General features: G+C 44.8%; 6 protein-coding genes across 6 annotated transcripts; 2 read left to right on the top strand and 4 right to left on the bottom strand.

Moving 5' to 3' along the window:
- Nucleotides 1–583: 583 nt before the first annotated feature.
- BDR25DRAFT_281405 (uncharacterized protein) lies at nucleotides 584–1,581 on the bottom strand (the record flags this gene model as incomplete). The annotated part of the gene is made up of 2 exons (XM_033687886.1): nucleotides 710–1,581; nucleotides 584–649 (listed from the first exon to the last, which is right to left on the bottom strand). Exons 1-2 carry the CDS (start codon nucleotides 1,517–1,519, stop codon nucleotides 584–586), a joined length of 876 nt encoding a protein of 291 aa, XP_033551294.1. The 5' UTR covers nucleotides 1,520–1,581.
- Nucleotides 1,582–2,167: 586 nt separating this feature from the next.
- On the bottom strand, nucleotides 2,168–3,031 carry BDR25DRAFT_216047 (uncharacterized protein; the record flags this gene model as incomplete). The annotated part of the gene is made up of 4 exons (XM_033684864.1): nucleotides 2,168–2,393; nucleotides 2,457–2,544; nucleotides 2,578–2,733; nucleotides 2,791–3,031. Coding segments are annotated over 4 exons (711 nt in total), but the record flags the coding sequence as incomplete, so codon positions are not given.
- A 480-nt stretch (nucleotides 3,032–3,511) lies between these two features.
- BDR25DRAFT_216618 (uncharacterized protein) lies at nucleotides 3,512–3,718 on the top strand (the record flags this gene model as incomplete). Its single annotated transcript, XM_033684880.1, has 1 exon — nucleotides 3,512–3,718. A coding segment is annotated over one exon (207 nt), but the record flags the coding sequence as incomplete, so codon positions are not given.
- Nucleotides 3,719–8,660: 4,942 nt separating this feature from the next.
- BDR25DRAFT_392108 (uncharacterized protein) lies at nucleotides 8,661–12,290 on the bottom strand (the record flags this gene model as incomplete). The annotated part of the gene is made up of 23 exons (XM_033698186.1): nucleotides 12,253–12,290; nucleotides 12,191–12,221; nucleotides 12,056–12,161; nucleotides 11,965–12,018; nucleotides 11,805–11,934; nucleotides 11,557–11,769; nucleotides 11,381–11,523; nucleotides 11,138–11,349; nucleotides 11,037–11,101; nucleotides 10,734–10,978; nucleotides 10,619–10,709; nucleotides 10,452–10,580; nucleotides 10,277–10,428; nucleotides 10,117–10,246; nucleotides 10,016–10,079; nucleotides 9,830–9,960; nucleotides 9,692–9,709; nucleotides 9,183–9,197; nucleotides 9,103–9,150; nucleotides 8,939–9,074; nucleotides 8,839–8,880; nucleotides 8,735–8,801; nucleotides 8,661–8,696 (listed from the first exon to the last, which is right to left on the bottom strand). The coding sequence occupies exons 5-23, from the start codon at nucleotides 11,905–11,907 to the stop codon at nucleotides 8,661–8,663; spliced, it is 2,040 nt and encodes a 679-aa protein (XP_033551297.1). The 5' UTR covers nucleotides 11,908–11,934; nucleotides 11,965–12,018; nucleotides 12,056–12,161; nucleotides 12,191–12,221; nucleotides 12,253–12,290.
- A 306-nt stretch (nucleotides 12,291–12,596) lies between these two features.
- Nucleotides 12,597–13,156, bottom strand: BDR25DRAFT_301788 (uncharacterized protein). Its single transcript, XM_033689649.1, has one exon. It carries the CDS (start codon nucleotides 13,068–13,070, stop codon nucleotides 12,645–12,647), a length of 426 nt encoding a protein of 141 aa, XP_033551298.1. The 5' UTR covers nucleotides 13,071–13,156; the 3' UTR covers nucleotides 12,597–12,644.
- Nucleotides 13,157–14,751: 1,595 nt separating this feature from the next.
- Nucleotides 14,752–17,319, top strand: BDR25DRAFT_352010 (uncharacterized protein; the record flags this gene model as incomplete). Its single annotated transcript, XM_033694953.1, has 12 exons — nucleotides 14,752–14,768; nucleotides 14,816–14,962; nucleotides 14,988–15,006; nucleotides 15,044–15,095; nucleotides 15,146–15,416; nucleotides 15,468–15,645; nucleotides 15,683–15,726; nucleotides 15,753–15,813; nucleotides 15,858–16,301; nucleotides 16,323–16,682; nucleotides 16,716–17,049; nucleotides 17,147–17,319. 12 exons carry the CDS (start codon nucleotides 14,752–14,754, stop codon nucleotides 17,317–17,319), a joined length of 2,100 nt encoding a protein of 699 aa, XP_033551299.1.
- Between the last annotated feature and the right edge of the window lie 2 nt (nucleotides 17,320–17,321).

Consider the following 17,321-nt stretch of genomic DNA (forward strand, 5'->3'; position numbering starts at 1 on the left):
CCCATCAAACACTCCTCTTTGTATAGGAAAATATATTTAATTCTCTCCTGTCGAAACCCTACCCAACCATGGAACTCCCTTCACCAACCGGTTCCTAGTTCCGCCCCTGCGAGTTTCTTTCTCGCTAGATCTCACTACGAATCTACGCGTAGCTTAACCACACGGTCAGTGAGAGTATCTTTCATAGAATAAATTGCACTTCCCGTACATAAGTGTTTACAGTAAAGTCGTAGTTATTAGCGAACAGCGCAAAAAAGCACTATAACCATAGCAGTGATTCTCAAATTAATCTTAGAGCCCTTGGATATTCCCTGTGGGGTTTGGACGAAACAATAACAACTATTAAAATAGAAATATCTGCTGCCTAATCATTGATCAGCGATGATTTTTTGGACTGTATTACCCGTTATGGTGTCGGGCTGGACTTGTCGGGTAAGTTTAGATCCATCAACTTCCTGGTCACTAAAGTAAGAAGCGATATAACCTTTGCGCAGTCTTGTGTTGAAATAGCTTAAGAAAGTGACAAGACCATAGGCGACATAGAGGTGACCCTGGGTAGTGCCGCATAATTCGTGCAGATAGTTTAGGCTCCTATAGTATACCGCAGCGTCATACGCACCCCGCAAACGCGATTCTCCCAGCCACGCCGCTAAATATACGTGTTAGTTGGTAGCTCTTAGATGCTTCTCCTAGAACAGAAAAATCATACCTTCGCTCTCACCCACACCCCAACAACATCTCCCGTCCTCAAGGAATCCACAAACCCGTCTCCCTTCCCCGCCCCCTCATTCCCCTGCCACCTCGGATTCTTCTTACAACCCCAAACTACCCGATACCTCTTCACCATGTCCCCATCAAACACCTCCGTCCCCCTCGCAACCTGATTCCCCTGCAACCACCACGCCAGCCTCCCTTCCTCAGTACTCGCCGGCACATAGCCCTCAGCATAGACAATTTTCGCCATCTCAGGACAATGCAATCTTTGCGGCTCCATATCCCCAGAAGGCCGCGGCACCATATTCCACCCCCAATCCGCAAAGTCCAGTGCTGCCCTTTCCGGATCCGTCCAGACGTCTTTCTTGTGAACACAATCCAGGAACTCGCGCACTCCTTTGTCAAATGAATCGTAACGAGATGGCATACAGCTCTTTGGCCGAAAAATTGACGCCTCGAACCATGAAGATGTGTCGTACGTACCGCTCGTGTCCTCGGTCGTCCAGCCTTGGTCGTGGCTTACAATTAGGAATTCGATTTCCCTGATCTTGCGAATCTGGTTGGCAGGTTGGGTATGCTCTGAGCCTGGTAATTGAGAGAAGAAATACAGGTGTGCAACGGAAAAGGCCAGCGTCCAGTCATTATCGCGGAGGTGGCAGTCGGCGATGGATTGGTGGGTTACTTCAGGCCAGTAGCGTGCGTGGTCCAGGATCTCGAGGACGAGTTCTGTGGGAAGGCCGAGTTGGAAGAGGAGGTTGCGGGCTTTGCGAACATCGCCTTCTTCGGGGGTGAAGGGTGATGACATTAGTCTCTATGTGCTGGAAAATTCGTTGTTTGAAAGGGGAGTGAAAGGTGATGGAGGGAGATATCAAGAGCTTTAATCGTGGAATCGTGAATTAGGCACCGGGAATTAGGCAGGGGTGTGGGGTTATAAATGGCTAACCGTGTTCAGCATAGCGCGAAACCCTGTGAGGAATACCCGTTGCCTCAGCTTGCTCAGCCAAGTGATTGTCTCAGCTAACTCATCCGGGGGGGATGAGAGAACCGAGGACGCTACTCCACACAGAGTATGGCCTGGGGTTAGCAGTTTTTAACCCCTGTAGCTAGCGTTTTTCTTGTTAGCTGTCTGAGGGACTTTTGTTATTTTCTTTGTAAATTATCCTACTTTAAGAGGTTAAAGAACAGAATTAGATTTATAATAACTTTACTACTACATTTCTAAATACGCTTAGAATTTAATAGAATATAGAAATAACCTGTAGCTATAAAATAGTATGTTTTTTATAAAATTCTAAGTTAACTATTATTGTAACAGTGCGTCACGCTACATCCCTGTGCCAGGGTGCCTCCCAAGCTACCACGCAGAGCGCAAATCGCTAGTGACTTACATTACTCTCCTACGCTCTGCCGCCCCTATTATTCAGCTATAGTTAAGAGCCAATTAGGGACTCTCTCACCTGGCGCCCGTCAATATAACCTCGATGGTTCGCGCTTTCGCGAATACAGACACATTAGATAAGAAGAATTCGGCTGCTAGTGCAATAATCGCAAGCCGCACTTTTGGGTTAGAGACGACGTAAAGAATGATCACTGGAATAAGGAGTAGGGTAGTTGCGAGCCAGGTTGGTAAAACCCTGCACAACATGCGTGCTTTGGGGCCGAGTATAAGAAGTTCTTGTCTTGCGATATGGAGGATTTGCGTTTAGGAAGACATTTGGAGATGGACTGTTCATTTGCGTGACGGCGATTGGCCTGAAAACTTATGGCGACGAGGATGATATACCTTGGGCAATGTAAGGTCGATCCATGAGAGGCAGTCTTCTAGTGTTGCTTTAATGCTGGTGATGGTATCATCTCATGAACCAGTAATGTTTAATCGGTCCGCATAGTTGTCCAAATACGTGGTCTCGTACATTGAAATACTGCCGACACATTCAAGCCAGTTTTTCAGGCTGCTGATGTCACGATTAGTGACTTGCGGGAAGGACAACATTCGGCAGCTCTGATCTATCATTGAGTCTGAGCTATTGGTTATGGCTATATAATGGGAATGGAATTATGGAAGAGATGAACTACCGTACGCTTCGATAGATACTTTTAACTTCTTCAGCACCTCTTTTCTTTCGGCATTCGAGTCATGGCGATTGGAACCCAGATGGAAGTCGCGAGTTTCATCGGCATGGATTTTATCCAACGATTCTTCGAGAAGACTTATTTCGTCCTGTTTTAACAGTAGAAGACGCATGCGCATTCTAGCAAATCGGCAAAAGTTCTGAAAGGTAGGGTGGCGCAGCAGAAGTGTGTTGCATTGTTTGTATTAATGGGAGCCTGTGGGGCAGCCATAGTAAAGAGGGAGGTACAGCCACTAGTGGCTTAGCCTAGTTACATAGCGTGCCACGAATAACTCTCGACTATAGTCACGGCTCAAAAATGTTATCAATCCTCATACGCGAAAGTCTGCCCTCCTCTTTTGCTTTCCAGGAGCTGAGCCGCCTGGGGGAAGCGATGTGGCGGTGGCTGTGCCTCGTCCGTTTATTCAGGCTTAGGCATCCCCGCCTTCACAGGTCGTCGTGAAATTCAGCCTTCTCAACTTTGACCACCAGCTCCAGCAAAAGTGGGCTAACTGTTCAAACAACTCAGTGCGCTGTCTCCATGCATTTTGCGGAGTGTTGTTGCACTCACCCGATTCTTGTCGCCGTCGTCGTATGGTAGAACTGAGTCACCGTCCTGATTGGATGAAACGGCGCCAAACCTTGCTTACCATTCACGGCTCTGATATTTCTGGTTGTATTCCAGAATGCCGATTAGGGAACTTTGGCGGAAAGGGAAGCTTCGAATCTCGCCCCCTCAAGACCCAATTCACATTACGCACGTTGCTGTCGACTGTGAAACCGGAGAATACTCTGGGTTGCCTAAAGAGTGGCAAGAGATTTTATGCAATCACCAACCCGACGACGAAGAGAGTTTGAAGAGAGTTTTAGACATTCTTAATTTCTATAAGAACAATGAATATACAGTCGGTAGGGGGGTTCGGACAACAGCGAGTGCCGAAGCGCAGAAGAAGCTCCCACCTCTGCCCCCTCCGCCACGGAACGACTCGAGTGCGGAGGAAAACGGCCATCGTTCTTTTCGCAATTCCTTTTTGGACCCACGACCCCCCCCTCCAGTTCCGTATCCTCAGCACCGCGGCCAGCAGAAGCTAATTGATGCGCAGGGTGAGGAGAGGGACACGCTGAAATGGTCATGGCCTTCAATTCCTGCGCTAATGGCGCGACCTTTAGACAATCCTGCCGGGCTCGCCCGTATGGAGCCCTCGGCCTCCTTGGGAAGTTCTTTCAATGATATCTGGCAAGACAATAATCACCTTTCGAGTACAACAATTATCGATACGATAATGGATGAGAGCATGGAGCTCAATACGAGTTCACCAGAGAAGGACCATATAATGCCTTGGGGTCTGCAAGATCAAAGCAAACGGAGAGATCTCTCGCCGCCAGCGAGCAAATCCTCGTCGCGCAACATGCCTACAACGCCGGAGCAAGCATTTGAGGCCTCGGAATCAACACATTGGTCGAGCAGCGCGGGCACTAGCAGGCGAGAAGATAGCCAGGGCACTATGACAGCGCAGAGGGAGATGGAACAAGAAAATAGTCAAGCGGCTCAAGCCATGGAGCTGCCTCGTCAACAGCCTTATCCTCTGTTATCTGTACCCCCGGCTCCACCCGCACCATTACCGGCAGCTAATGCTTGGGCCGAGCGGGTGTGGGAGGCTGAAGCATATGGATTGAAATACGGGCATGAAGAGTGCCAAGAGATCAACGCGCGTTTGCTCCAGACTGTTGATTCGCTTGGTCACGGATCTCTGGGCGTAGTTGAGGAAGTCCGGGTCTCGCCAGAATATCCAAGCTTTGTTCGGAAACGGGTCCAGATTCCATACAATAGGAGAAATCAATATCTCAAGATCATCAAGCAGGAAGCCCAAGTCTTGCGGGATCTATCCCACTGCCACATCGTCAAGATTGTCGGCAGCTACGCCGAGATACCCAGTACCGGCACTGGACGCCAGTTCTACTCCCTCCTCATGGCACCTGTAGGAGAGCGAGATCTCAAAACGTTCTTGGAGATAGTAGGGGATCCAGCAAGCACACAGACTCTGGAATGGATCAAAGACCGACGAGTATGGCTCATGAACTGGTTCAAGTGTCTCTCTTCAGCGCTGGCATACATCCACAGCCAGGGGGTCCGGCACCAAGACATCAAACCCTCCAATATCATCCACCGACAAAGCGAAATCTACTTTACCGATTTTAGCTCGGCATCACAGTTCCAAATCGGCCAGACAACATCCACTGAGAACCCTGCCCGATCATCTGTCATGTACGCGGCTCCGGAAATTATCGACAATGACGACTGTCGTAATCGACATGGGCGCGGAACAGATGTATTTGCGCTGGGTGCTGTCTTCACGGAGATGATGGCGGTTCTGCGAAGGAAATCGATCGAAGAATACTACAAATTTCTTGCTACTTCGTCGCCTGTACATAGCTCCGATGAGACCTCGATCACATTGCCAACACCCCGACAGGACTTTCTGTTCGGTAGAAAGTTGGAGCAGATTGAGGCCTTTTTCTCGGATGATGAGTTCTACTGCATTTGTATTGCGCCCATGTTGAAGAAAAGCCGCGAAAGGAGACCGGATGCCCAATGCGTTGCAAAGAGTATTCGCAAATACAATGGTTGGATATTACGAGGTTGTCACTGCGATCTTGGTCCTTTTTAAGCCGGGGTTTGATGTAGCCTCTGCTTAGGGTTAGGTCCAGGGCGGCTTGTTAGGTGGGTGTGGGAAACATTTAGCGTATGTAAAAATCTACTGAATTCTTAGCAACCCTCGCGTATTGTTCTTCTCCACTTGATCCTTATGGAAACTAGAGATTCTTTTAGAAGAAGCTAGCAATTGCCTATTTGTAACAAATATTATATGTAAAGCTGTTTGTACTATAGAGAGCTGTTGTTACGACGGTCTAGTTGGGCCGATGTCAGGACGGGGCTCTGTGTTGCAAGTAGAGAGGTGGTGTAAGAATGCAGCTATGTAGAAAGCTAATGAAGTAAAGTGTATTATTCTTAAGTATAAGTGCTCTGTTACAGAGTATTTATTTACATCTATAATAGCAGGGGGTAGTAAGAGCTATAGCAATAGCTAAGAGGATATAGTAAAAATAGTAAAAGCTATAGTAAAAGTAGTAGAAGCTATAGTAACAGTAGTAAGGGCTGTTAAAACATAAAAGAAGAAAGTTTCTATACTAGAAATATAACACACCTTGTAATACAGTATCTATATACTATATATAGGATAACGTATACTATAGGCGAGTTGCTTACACACCTAAGTTATTTACTTTTACTAAGACCCTACTAAACTACTTTTTTACACTAATACATTTCTAATAACACTACTTAGATATAGCTTACACTTTAGGCTTTTAAATAAAATCTAACACTTTTAAAGTAACATGCTATAGCTATGTAGAAAGTTTTTTAAAAAATAATAAATAACTAGTATTCTAAATAACTTTTATAAGCTAATTTTATAGCTAATTTATAAAAGCTAAATAATAATAAAAAGTAAGTAATTATTAAGCATATTCTTAAGCTATATGTATAAGAACTTTTCTTTTAGCTAGTAGCTATAGCTAATATAGCTAATCTTTTACACACTAAGTATAATTTAAGCTATATTAATATAAACTTAAGTAGTATGTTTATAAACCGTTATTTAAAGCTTAAAGTAAAGTTTTAAGTGTAAGTATAGTTAGTAGATGTTTAGTCTATTATAAAGCTTATTTTATTAAAGTTGTATATAATATTATTCTAGATGCTATACTTAGCTTTAATATTCTTTATAAGGCTAAACTAGCTTTAAATTACTTTAGAATTCTTATAAATATAATAATTCTTATAAATTATTCTATCTTAGGTTGCCTAGAACCTATCTAAAGGGTCCTTGTATTAGCTCTAACTCTACCCTGCCCCCTGCTAGTACCTCTATTCCCCTAAGTATTTAGTTGCACCTCTCCCCTGTAGCTAGCTTAATAGTTTTCTAATATCCTTTTGTACAAGGCCTATAGGTGTTAATAGAATTCCTAGGTTATTAAGTCCCCACGCACTTCTATATGCCTCTAAGTAGATTTCTACTACATTAAAACCTATTTTCTTGCCTACGCTGTTACAATAAAAAGCTTTTTTATAGTTATAGTTATGCTTAAACTTTACTTTAAGCTTTAAATAACACTTTATAAACATACTAGGCTAGTTTATGCTAATATAGCCTAGATTATACTTAGTGTATAAAAAATTAGCTATATTCGCTATAGTTACTAGCTTAGAAGAAAATTCTTATATATCTAGCTTAAGTATATGCTTAATAATTAACGTACTTTACAGGCAAGTTGCTTACACACTTAAGTTGCTTACTTTTACTAAGACTCTACTAAACTACTTTTTCTACATTAATGCATTTCTAACAACACTACTTAGACACACTAAAAGAATATTAGATATAGCTTATACTCTAAGCTTTTAAATAAGACATAAAACTTTTAAAAAAACACACTGCAGCTATGTATAAAGTCTTTTAAAAAATAATAAATAACTATAGCACTAAATAACTTTTATAAGCTAATTTTATAGCTAACTTATAAAAGCTAGGTAATAATAAAAAGTAGGTAATTATTAAGACTATACTTAAGCTATATATATAAAGATTTTTCTTTTAAATAGCATTTATAGCTAATATAGCTAATTCTTTATATGTTAAGTGTAATCTAGGCTATATTAGTATAAACTAGCTTAGTATGTTTAAAAAGTGTTATCTAAAGCTTAAAGTAATATTTAAGTATAGTATAACTATAAAAAAGCTTTTTATAAAAGTTCTAAGGTAATTTAGAGTAAGTTTAGCCTTATAAAGAATATTAAAGCTAAGTATAGTATCTAAAATAATAACACATATAACTTTAGTAAAATAAGCTTTATTATAAGCTAAATATCTATTAACTATACTTATACTTAAAACTTTACTTTAAGCTTTAAATAACGCTTTATAAACATACTAGGCTAGTTTATGCTAATATAGCCTAGATTATACTTAGCATGTAAAGAATTAGCTATATTAACTATAAATGCTATTTAAAAGAAAAATCTTTATATATATATAGCTTAAGTATAGTCTTAATAATTACCTACTTTTTATTATTACCTAGCTTTTATAAGTTAGCTATAAAATTAGCTTATAATAGTTATCTAGTGCTATATTTATTTATTATTTTTTAAAAAACTTTATATATAGCTGCAGGATATTTCTTTAAAAGTTGTATATTTTATTTAAAAGCTTAAAGTCTAAGCTGTATCTAACATTTTTTTTAGCATATTTAAGTAGTGTTATTAGAAATCTATTAGTGTAGAAAAAGTAGTTTAGTAGGGTCTTAGTAAAAGTAAGTAACTTAGGTGTGTAAGCAACTTGCCTGTAAAGTATGTTACTTACTTTTTATTATTATTTAGTTTTTATAAGTTAGCTATAAAATTAGCTTATAAAAGTTATTTAATGTATTAGTTATTTATTATTTTTTAAAAAACTTTATATATAGCTATAGTATAGTACTTTAAAAGTGTTATATCTTATTTAAAAGCCTAAAGTATAAGCTATATTTAATGTTCTTTTAGCATGTCTAAGTAGTATTATTAAGAATGTATTAGTGTAGAAAGAGTAGTTTAGTAGAGTTTTAGTAAAAGTAGGTAACTTAGGTGTGTAAGCAACTTGCTTATAGTGTACGTTAATAAAGAATTTTATTTAAGTGTAAGAATACGCTGAAGAAGTTTTAACCTTACTAGCTAAGCTTTAGAGCCTTTCACAGACTAACAGGTAACAAGTATTAGCGAGATACTCAATTTGCTTAGTGAAATGGGTTGGAGAGCTGCTTGGTCGTTTTCTAACCGAGGGACTGAGCGATTTGTGGTTCCCGTCCACAAGACCTTGCGCCATCTGTACGCTCAAGCTTATGGTAAATTCAAGCGGTCGTGGTATTAAAGGCCTTCTAGTTCAAAAAATTCCCAGGGCGATTGCATGCGCACTTCATGCCAGACGCGAAGACACGGAGTGAGACGATAGGATTTCTTAAGGGTGGTTCTCAGGGGACTGTTAATAAACTGGTTAGCACTGTCCCGTGAAGACCTACGGTAGAAAGAGGTTGCGGGAAGGGGAGAGTTTCTTATGGGGGAAAGACGGGAGCAAAGTGATCGAGGCGGAGTGAGACTTTGAAACGCTTTCGCTAACAGCATACGATTGAATCGGTAAGTTAAACCGGCTCCTAAACACAAAATTTGGGGATCAATGACCTCTCATCATTACCACAGCACGGATATTGCCCGAGTTCATTTCAAGGGCTAACATCTGTTAGGTTGGTATCTACACAGACCCCAAGTACATCGCGCTAATCATGGACCCTGTCGCGGACTCAGCGTTTCCATCAGGAAGTAGTACAATTTGACTTAGGCTTTCTAGACAAGTTACGTCTTACTTATCATATACTTTTGTTTGCTTTACCTGACAGTAGGGGTTAATACAATTAAGTTATAGTTTAATTAAAGCTGCTTATACTGCTTAACTTTTTACTAAAAGTTACAACATAACTATTAAAGCTTTTAAAGTAGTAGGGTCCCTTTTACTTTTAATATAGCATGTAAGGTTATTTAATTTACTAAAAATAACTTTATAACATAGCTAGTTCTTTTAGAGTTGTAAAGCTTTAATTATAGAGCCTAAAAGATAATTATAGTTACAAGTAACTGTCCTTTTCCCCCTACTAAAGGCTCTGTGCTATCTCCCTATACAAGGGACTGTTATCTTTTGCTATAATAAGGTTGTCTAAGGTTGTTGTAGTATAGGGCAAGCTCTAAGGCTACACTAACACGTAAATAGTGGCACAAACACGCTCCCCTAGCCCTCACACGCGTCAGAGACTGCAACCTTAAAAAAGTCTACCTTAATTATATACTGCTTACTTTTAAGCCTTATTAATTAAATTGTAACAGTTAAAAATGTAGTTACGTTTGTTTGCCTTACGTGATTGTAGGTGGAGCAAAAGTATTAATCGTACTACTTCCTGTTGGAAACGCTGCGCGGACTGCAACTTAGCCACCTTTTTCACAGCTATGAGAGGCTCGCTTGATATACTCTCTACGCCTCTTCTTCGGCTAACTGTCGAAAGGCTTCAAGTAAGTTCATGATTCCAAGGTCCGACATCGCGACATCAAGCCACTAAACATACTCGTCTTTGAAAAGAACCCTGCATCTCCCTTGCCGACTTCGGCATCTCATATGACTGGGAACGTCTAACCCGCGAAGCAAACGCCGGAGACGTATCCAAGACGGTAATGCCGCCCCGGAAGTTGTCCGGTACAAAAGCTGATCCCGATATTGCGTCTTCTTTGAGATGGTGACGGTCCTCAAAGGCAAGACGGTCGCGGAAATGGGCGCATTCTTCACCCGACAGACGGGCAACTACCACACGTACAACAGCATTAGCAGTTCTTCGGACTGGGCAGAAGAGCTTTCTGAGACTGGCGACGACGATAAAAATACGCCGTTCAGATGGACGTCATGGATGTTGAATGAGGAGCTGAGGAAACGACCGACGGCTTCCTCGCTGTTTTCAAAGATGTCTGACAGGGAAGGACGGAGAGACCTTTGCGGGCAGTGCTTCCAGGCAAGTTACGACGCGGATAGCGTCGCTGTAGGGGACGCGGGCGGACATGGTCATTGATATCTACGATTGAGGACCATTCACCTCGGAGCTCTCTCAAGTTCCTGAGGGCTTACAAAGTCCCTCAATCTGCTTAATATCGCTCTGACTACCTAATTGACGCCTCCTATCTCCCTTCGCGACAAAGCTGAAATTCAGACCCCATAATTCCCTCAAACAAGGTCGTAATAATTCTGATTGCTAATAACAAGGAATGCCTGCAACGTGCTGGAAAAGTATATGTGACCCTCCCTTGCATGTGATGTGTAGATGTCGGGGTCTTGGATGTTGAGTGCAGCTATGTCGCTGGATTAGAACGCCTCCCTTGACTGAGTGGTGAGTAGGGATAAGAAGGTAACGTGAGGTAAGATGCATGTAAACGCATCTGTTAGTTCTCTTCCTGGTAAGCGCGAGGTGTAATAGGAAAACCTTCATTCTCGCATTAGTATTAACTATGTACGTTGGGGTGCCTGTGCATGTGTATACCACATGTTATGGAAATATGTAAATCAGAAAATTTAATGTGACCCCGAGGCTCTCGGAACGCAAGATGCAAAGAAATCAGGGAAATCAGTGAGAGAGAGGATGATGTGCTTTCAAAGCGCAAGGATGCATACTAAATTCCTAACTTCTTCGGCGGTTGTCCAAACGTCGACACAACACCGCGTTTTCTCCGCATTCCCAATTTATCACCCCTGCTACCCCACAAACAATGCTCTAGCGGCATCCTCCTGTCACCCAGGGCATTCCGCGACCCCGCATTGGGCAGTACGAAAGTGGTCATTAATAACCGTGTGCGACGGTGTTTATTATGCCCTTCGATTGGTTTTTGGATCTGGATCTAGTGAGAAGCTCCGCCGGGTATCGATCACGAGGTTCGGAGGGTTGCAAATCTTGGGGATCGACGGCGGGGCTCCAATGCGGATACAGGGTCGGAGCATCGTGCCCTGCAGCATTTTCATTGCTCCTACTTCATACATCATGCGACGCCGAGGTATGAGGTTCATGTGAAAGTCTGATATTGGATCGTGCAATTAGCGTCGGGGACGTCGTTGGGGATACTCACCTAATGGAAGGATATCATGCCTCGGTCTGCGTTCACCGCGTGTCCTATGGTGGGAAAAGGTCATGAGCGCCGAACGTGGATGGGGTTGTTTGATGCAGAAGATCGAAAGATAAAAGCCCAGCTCCCACACATCGAAGAGATATCCAACCAACCAGTCTTCTCCTCTCAGTGTGCTCCCAGCCCTGTTACCCAAACCTCTAAAGTCATTCCATCATGCGTTTCTTATTTACTACCGCGCTTGCTCTCTTTTCCGCGTCCGGTTTGGCCGTCGACATCTCTGGGGCTCCTGCCTGCATGGTCAGTCTTCAATGTTCCACCTCTATGAGATGCCATCAGGATACGAGCCAGGAGTTTGCTAACCTTCCATGATTTTTAGCAAAAATGCCTCACTGATAACGCGAGCAGCTCGACTTGCGACCCAAATGCTACCGACTTCACTTGCTTCTGCGCCGACACCAACTTCTATAGCATTGTCTCGAACTGCGTTGTGGCGTCTTGCGGTCTGACTGATGTGATCGGTAAGTGACTGATCGGTTTTCGAAGTTACATGGGCTTCTCCACGGCGGGTTGTCGCATAGGGCTGGATGCTGAGGCCGTCATGTGATTGGAGTGGGACGAGAAGGTTCCTTGTTTGACACAATGTCGATCTAACGTGTTATGGCGCATGTGGGCTGACACGGTGGAACAGCGAGCTTGAACTGGTATAACTCAGTCTGCTAGGCGGCGAGTCGAGGCATCAGCGCAGGAGCGAGAAGTCACCGCATGGTGAGGGTTTTATTGTGGGCGGTTGAGAGATTCCGGCGGGAAACTTGAGTAGTCAGATAATTCAATGACAGCACAACCTACTGCTCACATTTCATCCCGAATGGCAACCAGTGCTCACATGACATTGCGAAAGACCCAACGTGTCGTGATTGAAACCTGTCTCCACCGTCGCTCAGCGCCTCGCAAAGCAGCGGGATCTTCACGCGATCCAATAAGTTCGTTATCCGAAGTTGAGACTTGATCACCCGTTGATCCGTTCCGGCTTCATTGACATGCTGTGTTGTTCATCAACCACATCACACATCTCAGTCCTTATTTCCTAGTCCGGTCGTCTTCACAAGTAAGGCCTTCTCGTTGTCGCTCATGTTGTCCACCTTCTCCACCAGAAGCCGTTTCAAGAAGGTGTTCTCCCTTTTCAGGTTGTCGACCTCGCTCTCCAGCTTCTTAGTTTTATCTACCATCTCCCGACTCTGCTCAAGCATCTGCTGCTCTCGCTGCTTCTTCTTCTGCCGGAAACGCGCGCTTGCAGCCTGGTTACGCTTTCTCTTGTCTTCGTCTGCGGCGGGGTCCGTATAAATGGGGTCTTCCGAGGGAGCTGAGGATGCAGCGCTGTCAGGATATGGAGTGGCATACGTAGGGTAGGCTGACTGCAAAGGAGATATGGTTCCGAGTTCATCGAGGCGTGGCTGGAGCGGAACGCCGTGGTCGTGATGCATGGGTACACCGTCCATAGAGGCACTCAGCGTGGGGTGGTGCGGAGCTGGTCCGGCCCATTAGTGGATAGTCTGGCATAAAGGGAGGAGACTCGACGACAGAGAAGATTTAATCGTGGGGTAATAAGAGGAGAATCGTGGGGGATGAAGGAGAAGTCGCTGGCTTCAGGAGCAGTCACGTGCAATTGCGTGCAACTTAGCGTGATGACGACATGCGGTACACCACAACCCCAGCCTCTGCGTGCATGGCTGCCACGACGAAAGAAAACATCCAGAATGAAACAAAATCATCAGTGGATGAGTCGCGTGACACGCCAGTTCAATTAAAGGAAAGAAAAGGAAAATTAGAGACAGAAATAACTAGAAATGAGACCTACGATGCATCCCTCCATGGGTCGCGGTAACGCCATGCGACGAGTATCGAGTCCCAAAGTTCGGCGAAAAGGACTCGTTCTGCGGCGAGACAGGCGCCGATTGCAGGTATGGATGCTCGCCAGGGCTTTGAAACCATTCGGAAGGGTCCAGCATGTCGGGTGCTACGAGCGCGTGGAAATCATCAAGTCCAGACAAACTCGATCTCGCAGGTGCGGCGGTGAAGGTCGGCGCACCAGTCGTTACCTGATGATGGTATTGCGACATTACTCTCCATCAGCCACAGCGTCTTGGTCATGCAAAACTTTGATCGTCGCGGTGCTGCTTGGTGCTGGGGGGCTGTAGGGTCGTGAGGATTGTTGAGGTGTTGAGGTGTCGAGGTGAGGACTGCATGCAGGTGTCGCAGTTCTATAAAGTTGGCATACGATTCCCCACTCTCCACGCGATCTCCCGCAGGATGGCTGCCCTGCGGTCCGCAGTTCAGCCACTGCGCAGGTAGCGGGTCTGGACCGACAATTTCCTTTCTTCTCGGGGTTCTATCGCAATTGCAAAACTCTCCATGCAACGGATTCTTCTTCCCAACATCTATATTTTCGTAATGCCTCGAGTACTTCTCTGAAAAATCCTTCACCCCATAACTTCATCTCCTGTCCCAAAGAACCAAGTGGCTATCTTATAAACAGCTCATCGCCCCCCCACGCCCACGTTCATCATACGTAAAGAAGCCAAGGGTATTGCCGTTTTAAGTACTCCGAGAAGACACAACGGCAGCTGTGAAGTCTTTGCGACCGATCTGGAGTGAAAGGATTTTCACGAAGGCAATCGCGCTTCTAAAATATGGAGAGATCACACGCCACAAGCGTAGAACTAAGAGCTCCAGGTCTCGTTTCTCGACGGTTTTCCGATCTACCTCGAGGTCGTGTGGTAAATTGCTTCTTCCAGAAGTCAGCTCCTTTCTGCCTTGAATCCTGTATTAAGTCCCGCCAATTTCGTTTCATGCCTAAAGCAGCATCTCAGCTGAAACTATCCCCACATCATTGTGGCAGGTTGTAGCCATCAATCGAGAATGCGAACGAAATGGGTTGCGTTGATATAAGCTCTTGGTACTATGGTAGCCGAAGACATGGGTTCGGCTTAGCATCCCGGCGGAAAGTCCCTTCCGGATCACATCATCAAGGAAGGGGGAATGAGTGTTGTTGCACACCCTTGCCAATAGTATCATCGCTGAACTTGGCTAGCAAGAGCATGTGTTCTAAATTAGCTAATACACATCGGGGTTCCTCCTGTATCATATCTGATTAGTTGCCTGATCCCTATCATAACCCCCATGTCTCCCTCGGCATTGTGACCCGCATTGCGAAACTTGCCATGAGAATGGCGACATAATCAAGTCTGTTCCCTGAGCCTCTTCGCCACCCTAAAGCCTGCGAGGCCCCTATCTTCACACACGTCTACCCTCTTTGGTCCCAATTCTTTTCCTCTAAGCGAACCGGGAATTCCGTTTCAAAACTGATGGGACTCCCATCAATGCCGACGAGGTCGGCTGCTGAACGCCATCTACAGCGAGGACAGCCAGCACACGGTCATCGGCAGAGAACCCGATGAATGAATACAACTAGAGTGTGAGTCTAAATCCAAAACATCCACATCAGGAGGAATCACCTAGAGTGCGTGCGATGAAATCCACGTAATCTAGGCTATATGGATTTGTGGTAGGTGAGCGGAGGAGCTTATAGCCCATGGGAAGGACGTCGAGCTAGTAAGTATTCCTTTACGGTCCAATAGACTGATTACTGCTCCGCAATCAATAGTATGTCTTCTTAAACCCGTCAACCCCAGCGCGTACGAACAGATTCCAGTAAGCTTGCTATCCTCCTCAAATCTCCCCTGGACCCGGCCTAAAACCGAACTGTCACGATTGCCCACATATATTTTCCACAACGCATATTTTCCACAACGCATATTTTCCACAACGCAGCATCCACATCCGTTGTAGAGGTCTTCTTTCGGTGTACAATTTCTGATGAAGACAATGGATTCAAGGCCCCAGGACACTCTACACAATGAGCAGTGCAAAGCAATACTGCCCCTAGCCCTTCCGGACGACTTCCCACGCCGCAAACACTGTTACATCATGTCCACGAGGCAAAACTCACAAGCTGTTCAAATCCTAGCAAAGCGATTTCGAAAGATTGCTACGACGGGAATTGCAGTGCGGCAGGTGCGGGAGCGCAATTTGATCTCGATTTGCTCCCAAGCCGTCTCGGCCAGCCCATAAGTCTCTCTTATCCCCAGGACACTCGTCAATCTAACAAACTCATTGTGTAGAAACAAGACGGATGTCGTAAACAACGTGCATCAGCCTATGAATGCAGAAGCAATGCACAAGGTTTTGCGCACAATGTTCGAGAATAGCTCAGCCTTTAAATGGAGCACCTCACCGCTCCTCTCTTCAATAAAATCCTCGAGAAGCAACAGCAGAGTAGTAGCAACTCCACTACCGCATACACCACCAGCATGTATACCCCTTCCTATTACACCGTGCTTGGCCTGGCGCCAAATGCACCCGCTGGCGTGATTCGTGCTGCATACAAGGCTTTGGTACTTATCTACCACCCAGACAAGACCGTCCACTTTGCTACTGATGAGCGAGTGAAGTATGCCTCTATGTTTCAGAAGGTGCAGCAAGCGTACGACGTTCTCAGCAATCCTGTGACCAAGGCAGAATATGATAATGGCCTAGACTTAGAACACAGATCTTCGGAGATCTCTTCAAGCCAATCTTCGAAGGGAAACAATATTCGTTCAGCCCCCGCACGATGCCTACCGATCCTCACCACCACTGCAAAGAGGGCAGCAATTAGGGCTAAGCTCAGCGTTTAAATAGCAAAGCTCCAGAGCGACCGGATCAAACGAGACAAAGGAGAGGCACATTTACCGCTCGATGGATTACAATATACATTACAAATATGGAGAGGATTGGCGGAGGAGCGTAGGAGCGTGCCGACAGAGCATACTCATTGCATGATCAAAATCTATGAGTACGAGGAGAAGGTCAAGGCGAGGGAGGCGGAGGTGGGCTATTGGTTGGATAATATAGGTAAGACAAAGATTCATCAAGGAAGCTACAGCAGGGATAGAAAGGAGAAGGTGAAGGCTGGTAGAGCTATGGGTGCACCCAAGTCTACGCCTTCCACGCGATCGAGTACTCCCAAACGAGGCCTAGCTACTTCAAAGTCTCGACTTTTCCCAAGGAACGTGCCTATAACTAGCGTGGCACACCGAACGCAGGAGGCCTCCACACGTGCGAAAGAGAAAGTGCGACAGGATGCGGCAAAACTAGCCCAGCTTGACGTGAAAGCGACGACAGTTAACACCGAGAAGGAAAAGCAAAAACAAAATGCTGACCAAGCAGCCACGCAGCATGCTGACCGCATTGCTAAGGCTCGTGTTAATCCAGCGCTCAACGTTTCTTCTATTCCAGAGGACCAGGGTGAGGAGGAAGTGAAACAGCAAGTTGCTAGCTGGAAGAGGGAATGCAGCAAGTGCGGTGGTTCCCACCGCTTTCTTGCCGAGTGGAAGAAGTGTAGCATCCAGGCTTTACAAGAGCAAGTTGAACAAGATGGTTTTTTCCAGGCTGCCTGATGGACTAGCCAAGACTGTAAGCTAGCGATGCAATAGAGCTAGTCTCTTCGCAAAGTAGAAGCCACTCACGTGTGTAGATCAAAATACTAGTGTTTACGCTTACGAAATATTCTGTGCCAAAGCAAAGACCTCGGGAAGCAGAAAAGATTTCAAGTCTATGAGACGATTAACGAAGTTCGCCTATCCTAGGTTACCTCGGTACCTGGGGCCAATAGGTGGATCACGTACACGTACCGGAATGACTAACTAACG

This window comes from Lindgomyces ingoldianus (assembly GCF_010093535.1).
Source record: "Lindgomyces ingoldianus strain ATCC 200398 unplaced genomic scaffold BDR25scaffold_7, whole genome shotgun sequence".
NCBI lineage: Eukaryota > Fungi > Ascomycota > Dothideomycetes > Pleosporales > Lindgomycetaceae > Lindgomyces > Lindgomyces ingoldianus.

What these genes read in the sequence shown, in the direction of transcription:
- BDR25DRAFT_301788 (XM_033689649.1), bottom strand. Translation starts at nt 13,070, where the DNA reads ATGGACGGTGTACCCATGCATCACGACCACGGCGTTCCGCTCCAGCCA.